The 12,589-nt window shown below is 39.7% G+C and overlaps 1 protein-coding gene across 3 annotated transcripts in view; it reads left to right on the plus strand.

Annotated features, from left to right (window-relative positions):
• NR2C1 (nuclear receptor subfamily 2 group C member 1) overlaps window positions 1–12,589 on the plus strand; it is a 781,592-nt gene that overhangs the window by 751,790 nt on the left and 17,213 nt on the right. For all 3 annotated transcript variants that reach the window (XM_044087641.1, XM_044087639.1, XM_044087640.1), the window contains one exon: window positions 9,173–9,278. In XM_044087641.1, the coding sequence (XP_043943576.1) occupies window positions 9,173–9,278 (106 nt within the window). The remainder of the gene's footprint in view (window positions 1–9,172; window positions 9,279–12,589) is intronic.

The following is a 12,589-nucleotide window of genomic DNA, read 5'->3' on the forward strand; positions in this document are numbered from 1 at the left end:
GGGAATCCAGTATCTGTCAGCCTAGGATGAGATGATTGACAATCTAACTCGTTTTGATGACAGTGGTCTGCTTTTCTCGTTCAAGGGTTTCTGCATGCTGACCAAAGCCTTTGCTGCTGCATAGTGCCTATTTAGGTCAAATTCATCTAATGGACAGCCCAGCTTAGCTAATACATTCGATCCTAAATTGGACAGAATTAAGTTGGCTGCTCTTAGTGTAAGGACTCTTATTAATAAACTACCTGATCTTGAGGTACTTTGCATGTGAAACATGTCCATATATGTGTCATTACAGAGATGTGGTTCAAATGTAAACATAGTGCTGCCTCCATACCTGGATTTTCTGCCTAGCTTGCCTTGAGACCTGATGGAAACTGTAATAGAGTCTCCATGCTTGACAGAGACAAAGTCTTATCCAGACTGATATCCAGAGTCGGTAATAGTGATTCTTAGAACTTCAGCTTACCATAGGCAAAGCAAGTTTACAATTTATAGCTTGTTACAAAACCCCCGCCATGTCCCCAGATGATCATATAGAACACTTGGCATTTTTAGAAGAAATCTGTAATCCTAGGTAACATCAGTTACCCATCCATAGATTAGAGCGCCTACACCTCTAGTGTAGAGTATGCTCAGAGTTTTGTAGATTGGGTAAATAGAAATCCCCTGGAACAAATTGTCACCAGACTCTCTAGAAGCCAAAATATTCTTGACCTGCTCCTCACAAATACAGCCTGTATCTGCTCTACCCCCCAGTCTCTCCCTCACCAGTTATCAGACCACCAACAAGTGACATTTACGCTCAAAACCTCCCTGTTCCCGTAACTGTCTTCTAATTTAAGAGCTGCAAAAAAACAAAAACAAAAAAGCCTGTGTGGTATGTTCCTGTTAAAATATTGAGAAATGGCAAACCTTATACAGCTATAGAATTAAATGTCTAAATTAAGCCATGATATCATTGCCATTAACCATGATCAGCATATATCTAGCATTCCCAGCTAGAGCCCAATATAATGTGACATTAAAAAAAATACTACCTTGGTGGTCAGTGACATAAATATGTTTTATAACAAAAGAAAATGCCCCCCCCAAACTTTACAGCAAGATCATGAGTAATCATGAGGGCAGTTTAAAAAATACCTCACCAAATAAAAAAAAAATACTGAAAAGTGCCATAACAACTAGCAAAGCAACCCATGAATAGAGGTTGGCTTTGGAGGGGAAGGATAACTGTAAGTTCTTCTTTAGTTATATTAGAAAACTAAGAAATAATTGCTCTGAATGTTTCCATCATAGGACCCCTCACTCAGATCCCAAAGGGGATTGTAAATATACTAGCAAATAAGGTTTCTACATGCTTATCTCCTGAAACTCCTATTGCAGATTCACTCATCCAGAAATCCCTTGTGCCCCTACCATAACCAGGAATCTATTTTTAAGGGTTTTTCTATTCTAATGGGGCCTGATAATATTCCACATTATTTGATAAACAGTGCTGTACATGCTCTAGCTAAACCTCTCCTTAAATTGTTTAATATAGTCATAGTCATAAGGTGTGTCCCCAAATCCTGATGTATCTCTGGCCCCACCATGGCCTCTGGAAATTACAGACCTGTCTGTCTTGTGAGTCTGATCTGCAAAGCCATGGAACTTGTCAGTATTCGTCATATTGATCATTGCTGCAGTAGCCTTAGCTTTATGAGTTATATCCTGCATATGATATTACAGCTGGCCAGCTTCCAAAGCTTCAGTGCACCTTCCATGCAGTCAAATCATTAGTCACCTGCCAAAGAATACACTTCCCTGAGGCTTTTGAGGATCAACAATTTGCTTATTATGTTCCTTTGCTGGGCAGATAATTTTCCTTTGGAGGAAAAAGCTTCCATAAAAAAAAAAAATGTTGAATAACACTTTCCTGTTGAGGAAAGTTATTTTAAAGCTAGGATTTTGTGTTACACAAGTTGTCACAAAACGGTATTGTATTTTAAATGAGAGTGCTTTCTTTTCCTGTTAGTTTAAAAGTTGTTTAAAGTAATTGAAAAAATCTTAGAGAATTGTGTTTGTTTTACTTTTTAGAGCTGGCAAAGTGTTTTGAATTGCTTTTTACCATGTCTTTATGTGAAAAAAATGTGACTTTTCGGTTTTACTGGCTTTGCTACTTGCTTTCCTTGGAAAAGAGACACCTTTGTTCAGTTTGAGCATGGAACAAACTTTTAGTCCTACTGTTGGGCTTTCTTCCAGCCATAAAAAGAAAAAGTTAAACAAACAATCTTTGCCACCATAGCCAACTAGCGATTTGCCCTAGCCACTGGGGTTTGACCGCTATGGCCATTAATTGTATCTGTGGCTGTTGGGGTCCCCTCAGTGGGCAAGGGAGAGCTACTCATTTTGGTTCTGGGAGGGGGAACAGGTGAGACTTCCCTGTTTTGTCAGAATGTTGTGCCCATCCCTTAGAAAACTGAAGGTGCCATTAATGACATTGTTGGCCCCATCTTTTCTGTCAAAAAGAAACAGAGAACTAAACATATAACTACTCTTCCTCAATTTTTTTTTAGACGGGAGTAGTTTACCTTGTCTGGCTCCAGATTTAATTCAGGGCGTTGTATTTTCTTATAAACTAGCTTCTGGTAAAATAAATAGGGATATTTCTTTTTCTGAAAAGATTTAAGATGCTAAATCTGTACAGGAAGATGAAGGGTCAGGTACAGGATTTTCTCCTCAGATTTCTTTTTCAGGTTCAGAGGAGAGCTCAGTTTTTGGTGTTGGTGTTTATCTTTCTCTGGGACTGTTTCCAGAATGTGCCAGTGTTTTCAGTGGGAGAACACTGAGGCTTCTCAATCCCTCAGAAAATGCTATGAGCTGCTACAGAAGTAATTTCCAGAACCTTCACTCATTCCTCCAGTTATGTCAGCTTTGGAAGATGTGCATGATACTGCCTGCAGTTTTCCTGATAGTAAACCAGCTGCCCCTAAAAAGACAGAGAGGATGTATAAAGTTCCTCAGTTTTTTAAGCTTTATTTATTTATTTTATATGACATTTGTTTACCAGGGAGGTCCGACTGGACATATAGCCATTTATATACTTTTCCCAAACCAGACCCACCAGCTATATCTTTAATCATTCTTCTGCTAAACATTTAAATAATTCCAATTCTTCTGATAAGGATGGGAGGGTTATTGATTAGTATGGGAAAAATTATATGCTTCTGCAACTTTGATTTTCAACATTTTGAACTATTAGGCTCATATGTTAAAGTTTGTTCAGACTAGTTGTGAAAGTATAAGGAATACTTTGTCTGCAGTTCCTTCTCTTGAGGAAAAATCTGCTTTAATTAATTTTGTTACTTCAGTTGTACAAGTCACTACTCATTGTTTACATTCTGTGTATGCCTACATTGATACTTCTTCCAGGGCTATGGTCACTGGTATTATTTTGAGGAGGTTTGCCTGGCTGCATTCTCAGATCCTCCCAGATGATGTTAAAAATGAGATTTTAAATTCTGCTTTGGATAGAGATTTAGTTTTTGTCCCGTCTGCTGCAGAGGTGATCAAAAAGTGTGATGAAAGGGGTAAGCTGATACAGGGAATCTCTAAAATTATTCAGCCTTCCTTTTCTAAAATCTCTAAAGGGTTTTCTAACCTCTCTCAACAAAATACAGTTAGAAGTGTAAGAAAAAGAATTCCGGAACCTCCCAAAGCCAGAGATGGCCCAGCAAGTCAGAATGATGATACAAGGGATTTTGTCCCCTGGGCAGCCCTGTTTCTGTCCCAGAAAGTCTGACTCTCCCCTTTTCTCTTTGGCAACAGATAGTTTCAGATAAATGAGTTCTGAAGATCATCCATCAAGGTTACAGATGGCAATGGGAGGAAATTCCTCTTTTCAAGGGGGTGATCCCTCATCCACTGTCCTTCATCTCATGTTGTCCTAGGATGTGGTAGAATCAGTTACTCCTTCCCAGGTGGGGAAGGATTTTTATTTACGAAATTTTAGGGCTTAGTGCCAAAGAAAGAAAATGCATGGAGATCAGTTATGGATGTTTCTTTCCTAAACTTGCTTATGATAGTGCCCAAGTTCAAAATGTCACTTCACAACCTGTTGCTTCTCGTTCCTCATTCAAGTTTCCTGGTAACATTAGATTTAATCATCACATCCCTATTCATCCAGACTTCAGACATTTCTTAATGCTTTTTGTGTTTGGAACACATTATCAGTTCTCTACCTTACAGTTTGTACTATATACTACACTAAGAGTGTTCGTAAAGTGTCTAGCTCCAATTATAGCTCATTGCATATTTAGGTGACTTGCTTATCTTTGCAGAGTATTTTTCAAGTGTGATTACATTTTAGGACTACTTCGTTGAGGGGGAGGTGACGGAGGAAGGATCAGTTAATGCAAGATAGTCTAGTGTTAAATGTGTCAGCATTAAAGTGTGAGAGTTTATGGCAATCTCTGTATAAGTGAGCCTTAGGTCATTGGAGTGGGTGTCTGTGGATGTGGGTGGGAAGATGGTCACTCAAGTTGTCGGGTAAGGTACAGGGGTTGTGGTAGAGGTTAAGTTCGATTGTAAGGATCCAGTCTAGGATTGAACTAGTTGCATTGGTTTTATTTAAACATGTAGGGGATGTGATACATTGGTAGAAACCATGAAGGTTGCTGCTGAGGTGTGGGGAGTCAGACATTAATCTAGAGCAGTCAATATTTATGTCACCAAGGATGACAGTTTCATAGGATATATTATGGGAGATCCAAGGCAGTATGTGTTCAAGGATGGTGATACTATTCCCTGAAGGGATGGAAATGGAGGCTATAGCAAATTTTTTTGTGTGCGTTTAGGTGACAGTTAAAAATAATTAGTTCAGGATGGTTAAAGTATTTTGCAGAAATTTAGAGGATAGCGAATGTGAAGTTCACTTTTGCAGTAGTGGACCTTGGTAAAATCTCAGTGTCATTTTTTAAAGTAGCATACAAGTTGGAGGTGTCAAATCTGTTTGTAGAAAAAATAAACAGTAATCCTATCACTGACAAAATGTTAAAAACAGTACTTTTTTCACCTGACTTATGTATTGTAGCAACCAAAGCTTTCTGTTTTAGAGCAAGAGTGTTTAAACATCAGTAAAATGTCTGGCCTCTATACATGCTGAGTCTTCTGGTTAAGGCCTTGCCTCCTGAACATATTCCGGTATTGTTGGGGCCTGTCATGGATCCAAGGCGATGGGGCTCAGCACATCTGAGCATCCGTCTGGGGGGTGGGTCTTAGTATGACCTTCCCATTTCCTACTCCCCTTATGGCCGCATGGTTTTGGTTCAGGATGGGCATGCAGAATATTATCCCCACCTGTCCAACAGCTCATCCAGGCCCACTTCCCTCCCACTGACTACACCTCTTGTATTGACATCCATGGCCTACACCAGTGATTGTCACCAAGAGATGCCCCTGTACCACCCTTCCGCCACCACCACCACCACACATGAGCCGCTAATCAAACCCAGGTCCCCTGGGCTATAGTCAGGGCTTTATCCCTTTACACCACCAAGTGGCTAAATATCGGCATTTAAATACATTCATAGATTCACAGGTAAGTACTAAGCTAGCTACACTTGCAGGCCATTTTAAACCTAGCCAGCTTCCCTTGAAAAGTAAGAATCAAACCCTATACCTTGTGTCTGTAAGGTAAGCACTTTAACCATTATGCTAACCCCCAACCCCGTAAACATATGAACAGAGGCCTTCTAATGAACATAGTATGAAATAAAACTTCATAGATAAATACTAGGCTATCATTCTCCAGACTATTACAAGCCTAGCTAATAACTAGAGGTAAGAATCAAACCCTCTACCATGTATTTGTGAGGCAAAGATGTTAACCATTACAGCAAAATGGCCTGGTGTGCCCAAGGATAGGAGAGCTTTTGATAATTTTGGAAAGAAGGTATATAATTTCACTTTGGCATTTAGTACAGTGAACTGTCAAATTCATATGTCTAAATTGAACAATGTTCATCATTAGTTTACTGTTGCAATAGCTTAAGCTGTAAGGGATATATCCTTCCCAGGACAGGACATCCAGTCAGCTTCCAAAGCTTTCGGGCACTTTCCATAAGCCTGTACTCCCATTAAAGCTCAAGAGTGAGGTGGCATGAAAACAGACATGCAGGTGCCAAAACTTCAGAACTTTCTTGTTGTTGAAGCAGCCAGCAAGTCTTGCTTACATCTACGACTTTGTAGGTTTGGTGGTCAGCTAATTATTACAAAATGAACAGATTATATCCCATTGGGAACTAACTTTTACTTTTTGTGAAAAAAAGTATAATTTGTCAGTCAAAATTTATGTCTAGGAGAAAGAGAAAGTGTATGTTTGGGTGACAGATACCAAGTAAGGATCATCACACATCTTGCCTCTTCTGTCTGGGGAAAGAAAACAATAGTTAGGCTTGCTTAATCTTCTCATCCTTTACCCATGAGTCCCTTAGAAGTAGGCAAAGTGCCCTTTTTTCTAAATATAGTAAAAGGTCACTTTGCCTTAGAAGTAGACAAAGTGCCCTTTTTCTCTAAATGTAGTAAAAGGTCACTGTCTTGATTCAGAGAAAGCATTCAGTAGAATAAGCTGTGATTTTATGAGTAGGGCAATAGAAGCCTTTGCATTCCCTGATATAATAAAAGGATAATTAGGAGGATATATGAACGATTGGAGGCAAAAATTAGCGTGTGTGTGCGTGTGTATGTGTGTGTGTGTGTGGGGGGTCCTCTCTGATAAATTGTGTTTGGATAGAGGAACCAGGCAGTGGTGTCCTCTTTCCCCTTTGTTAAGTGCTTTATATTTAGAGCCAATGGCAGTGAAAATAAGGAACTCAGAAATTCAAGGATGTAATTGGTAATGTAATCAAGAAAAGCTGGCATCTCATTGTTATGGAATATATTGAGACTTTTTCAAGTCTTTTTAGTATGTAAAATTAAGATATAAAGGCTATAGCCATAAGTTATGTACCCATACACACATTGTTTCAACAATGCCTACATTTATGGGGACACAGTAAGATGAAGTATTTTGGAGTATGGTTAAAAAGGCTTCAGTTATGGCAGCTAAGCATATGTGGGAAGAGACTGTACAAAATATAATACAAAAACTGAGAAACTAGAAGCTCTTATTCATGAATAGAGATAGTAAGATACAAGCAGTGAAAATGTTTTTAGCCCCTTTAGGTTTATATACAGGTCAGGCATATTTTTATCAGTGAAAGAAGTTGTGGACATTAATTAATAAAGAGTTGAAGGAGTTTATCTTGGAGGGGAAGAGAGCGAGATTTAAGTGGGATAGGTTGACCCTTCCATTAGAACAAGATGGTTTAGGATTACCTGATTTGAAGGGATATTTTAGAGCTGCACAGTTAAGGCTGATATATGTAACACAAGCAGAAAGCTATAATTCAAGTGGAAAGGGATAATGATGATGAATGACGAAGATGCAGCAGAGAAATCCAAGAAATAAAGAGAGAGGGAGAGTGGGATTTTGGTTGCTGATCCTTAAGGAGAATAATAACAACCATAAAGGATATTATATTCATAAAGTAGCAGAAAGTATTCTAAGAACCAAGCCAACACTGAAATAGAGAAAGTGGATGTTGCCAAAGACATGACTACAAGTAAGGTTACAGAAAATAGGCAAGATGAGGCTGGAATTTACTGGAGAAAACTGATAAAAGAACCAAGGTATTTGGAGCAAATAACTAGAGAGGGAGAGTTAATGGAATGGGACAAGGCCAAGGAAGAAGCTTGGGCTTGGCCAGAAACTGTCTTCCCTTCCTGGGATTGATATCAGAGTACAGGCAAAGAGAAAGGAGTAGGGGAATCCTATATGAAAGACCTGCTCTGGTAGAGTTTTTAGCTGAATCTGTAACAGAAGCTGCTGTTAAAAAAGGATAATTAGTAGGGATATAAAATATTGTATGATAGCTATAAGTTTTAATCAGAGGATGTTAGAAAAGATTGGGAAGAGAGACTGGGAAAGCAGGATACAGGGGAACAATGGGAGGCATATGTATGGCTCCCAATATGCAACTAAGTCCAAAAGGTTTAGGATTTTTGCTTGGAAGTGTTTGCATAGGTATTTTTATACACCAAGCAGACTTCAAAGACATTTTCCTCGGGTAAATAAAGATAACTGGGAACATATATTTATTTTTTCTGTGAAGACAAAAAAAGGGGACAGCCAATGTCAAAACAGACAATTTCTGACTGGTTGTCTCACATTATTCAGTTTTGTTATTATTACCATAACAGAACACATCAAGGCAAGTCAAAGCCCAATCTTCTAGGACTATTTATTTTGTGGCTTTTGGAAAGGGATGGACTCTAGAAATATTCTAGAGGTAATTATTTAGTCTTCTCCTTACACCTTTACTAAGCATTGCAAAATTGATTATTTCTGTAGGGCCTGAGCAGGCTTTATTAGGAATATTTTCTAGGGATTCCTAGATTCTGACCCTTTTTTTTCTTTTCTTTCTTGTTTTGGTGTTTGTGCCATATAACTTAGGGTACTGCAACACTAATCTCATGATGCAGTTATGTAAGAAAACTTACCTTAACAGCAGATGTTCAAATAGATCTTTGTTGTAGTACAGATACCCTCTTTCCTCCCCTCATATGTTTTTTGTTATTCAAGGGTGGGGTTCCTTTCTTTTTCTATCCTGCTAGCATACCTTCCTGTCAGGGTTCTAGCCTCCATTGTACCTGAGGCAAGAAGGCTATGAAGTTTTGAGGTCCATATGTCTGTTTTTTATGCCAACTTACCCTCAAGGTCTGTCATATAGGTGTGTGTGTGTGTGTGTGTGTGTGTGTGTGTGTGTGTGTGTGTGTGTGTGTGTGTGTGTGTGTGTGTGTGTGTGTGTGTGTGTAAGTTACCTAAAGCTTTGGATGTTGGCAAGATATCTGATGCTTGGCAGGATACAGCCCATATAATTTAGTCTACTGCAACAGTGATGTTTTCAAATATCTGCTTTTGAGGTAAGTTTAATCGCACAACTATGCTTTCTGGTATAAAGAGAGAGACTAAGTTGTTTTACATTGTAGAGTTTCAGTATTTTAATTAAAACAAGTTACATCATCTGGGCTTAGAAAATGTGCTGATTAAAAAAAGCAGTTGTAAAATGCTTTTTTTTAACCTTTTTTTTAGATCATCTGGGCTTAGAGAATGTTGTACAGATTGAGAGATATCAAGAGAGGGCATACATGGAATTTCAAGATTATGTGACAAAAACCTATCCAGAGGATACCTATAGGTAATGTACATTGTGATTCTTTTATAGGGGTTAATGAGAGCTGAAGTTTGCAAGAACTGCATTAAAATTTCTTATGTCAGCCCTTTTGCTTCATCACTTTCGTATGCTTTCTATTAGTGTAGTACTAGTGTAAGATGCAGGAACCTCACCTAGATATAATGAGATAATCCTATGACCTTAGCTTGCATGAGACTTTTCATATCCCATCTCACAGCACACCTTCCACATATTGCATATGATGTTTCAGTACTGCCTACATACTTTACTATTCACTTTGTTATTTTTTTAACTTGCCACATAACCACATTTGACAAAAAAAGACCAGAGCAAGATGGGGCTAGAATTTCCTGCGGAAAACTGGTAGAGGAACCAAGGTATTTGGAGCAAGTAACTAGAGAGGGGGAGTTAGTGGAATGGGACAAGGCCAAGAAGATGCTTGGACTTCAGGCTAAAAAACAGCTTTCCGTGTATAAGAAGGCATTGCTTCATCTAGCTCTAAGTGGTACCATCCTCTGGAATTGCTATATCTGTTATGTGTGAGTGGTGGTGTCTCCAGTTTCCTGGTCATTCAGCCTGTTTGCTCAGATATTTGCTGACGTTAAGATTTTCTGTCTTTGCAAAGTTACATCTGCAGGGACCAATGCATCCTTGTGATATGTAAGAGGATGTATGTAGCCTTTCTTCCAAGGGTGTGGCAAGTTCTGATACTGTTGCACAAAACAGTAGACTTGCGATACCAAGTCAAATTGCTTCTTTTTTCCTAGGTGAAGGGACATGGTGGCTTGGTACCCATTTCCACAGTGAAGCATGGTTGGCCTACCGTACCTCAACCAATTCCTTTTAAGGAATGTCAAGCACCGGACAGCGATTTCTCAGCTATGTGAGTTTCCATTCTCTTGGCAAAAGGTAGACCACATACCCAGCATACATTAATCAGGCATGTTTGATACTTGCCCTCCATGTTAGACCTCCCTTTAACATCTTAGTCCCTCCAAGAAGCCTGAATATTATGATCGTAAAGACTTGCATCCACCATAGATTTTTTTCCCCCTGGAAGACCTTTACTGGTTGCTAGTATTACAGGGGTCAGCTACAACTGCTCACATACCATTAGCTCATGACACACTTCCCTGCTGACACTCACGCATGTTGGCAAGTACCCCAACTGATCAGTCCCTAAACCTAAAATCCCACTCCCCTCCATAACCCTAACTCTGAACCAATTCCTGATAGATCTCTAAACCTAAAATTCCTCTCTCCTCTCTAACCCTAACACCCCCCTCCCTGTTACCTTTCTCTGCTTACCAGTTCCATGATGAGAGCTTCATTGCCTATGACCATTGTGGCAGCTGCATCCCTGAACGCACAATTGAGTTCGAGCAGGTGCTTGGCCAGGTGGGTAGAAGGGGAAACAACCAGTCAAGCTCCTGGCTGGGTTTTGTTGGTATCTGTCAGTGTTTTTTATTTTGTTCTAACCCATAAAGACCGTTTGATGGATATTGTACTGATGTGATCTTTTTTATGTTCTCTTCATCCTAGTGCTTGCTGATCAGCAAGCCTTCTCCATTTGAACTTGAGACTTCAGTTGTCAGGGATCTGGGACTAAATGTACACAGTAATCTGGCCTTTGATTTTTTTTACTGCTTTGACCACGTTTATCGCTCTGTATTGCCCAAATTATAAGTAAAGGCATGGCATCCAAATCCAAGGAAGTCATAGTGACACTTTGTTCAGCCCTTATCAAACTCTTAATTGTATATAATGCACTCTTTGGCATGTAATTGGCCAAACATATGCGACATTTTATACGCTCACAAAGAATCCAGGGTGTAAGCACATTGTCCTGTATGGATTGCCTTAATGCCCTGTCCCTTTACTCAGTCTCCTACAGATTACTGAGAGGTTATCTATGCCTGGTACGCAGGTCATCTTGGGATCCAGCTATGATAGACCTTTTGTACATTCACAAAACGTACAGCATCAGAATCACTAGATTTGAGGATTTAAACTTTGCTTGTGACATAAATAAGACATGTTGGTGAGACAGATGTATGTCTCAGAGGATCCCCATGCTCTGGAATAGGCTCTACATCCATGTGAAGCAGAGTCCATCCCTAACCCTGTTTAAGCATAACCTTGTCCAATGGATGGGAAATTGGAAATTCACCTCCATGTCTCCAATAGAAAGAGACAGACAATAATTCCCAAACTAACATACCACCCACATAAGCTCTAGAAATTTCCTAACATACTCCCCCCTAATAAATGCCCATGATACATAGACAAGTGGGTTGCATAGCTAGGCTTATAAAAGCTCTAGTTGGCTGTTAGCCTAGTATATACCTATGAACCTATGAGCCCATTTGTTCCTCTCCAGAACCACAGAAGTGAGAGCCTCCACAAGGGGCTGTGATTCAGACAGCCACAAGTGTTGCCTGTGCCCTCACCAGCATCCTGGCTATGAGGACATTTGAATGGCTTAACCCCCCCCCCCAACTTGGGCTGGAGGGTGAGATACTTTTACCACTACAGTGACCTACAATGCCCTCCTATATGAGTTCTTGCTCCTATGCCCTTCCTAATGAGGGCTGCTATAAGACATGATTTGGTAGGGTGAAAGTCTACCCTAGGATGCCAGTTGAAAGCAACCCCTCCTCCAAAGGGGCATGATAGTTTTTGTCCTGCTCCCCTCCATGCCAACTTTATCAAGCTCTTGTGTCTGTAATCGAGCTTGAGTTCTTGGGAATTAGGGCTTTATCCCTCTACACTGATAGAGATGGCATGTGATTTTTTTATGCATTCTGTTTCTCATAGTACACTCTATACCCTCTTCTGCAGATCTTATATCCTTTCAGTTAGAGTGGCAGTACTAAGAACAATTGCTTATTTTCAGAATTTGTGGTTATAATGTCATTTTTTTGCAGTGACACTGAAAGTTCTGTGTTCTTTTACTGACACTGTAATAAGCCTTTTCATTCAGCTGCAGAAAATGCTTAAGTTAAACTGCCTTTTTTTAAGAACTAAGACTACTTTTCTCCCATTTACTTGGCCTATGATTCAGACCTATATTGTTTTTTGCCATTTAATGTAGTTGCTCATTCAGTTTTGGCATCATAGCTGACTCTTCACAGTAACCGTGCAGCTTTGGCAGGTACAGTAGATTTATGACCTTGATGGACACTACTCGGGTGGCATATAGGGATAAAGCCCTGACTACACCCCTGGCAACCTGGATTTGATTAGTGGCTGTAGTAACTGATGGAGCAACAGGGAAGGGATGGGCATATCTATCCTTGGGGAGGGTGACAGCA

Source organism: Protopterus annectens, chromosome 11.part0, assembly GCF_019279795.1.
Source record: "Protopterus annectens isolate FY-2018-M chromosome 11.part0, PAN1.0, whole genome shotgun sequence".
NCBI lineage: Eukaryota > Metazoa > Chordata > Ceratodontiformes > Protopteridae > Protopterus > Protopterus annectens.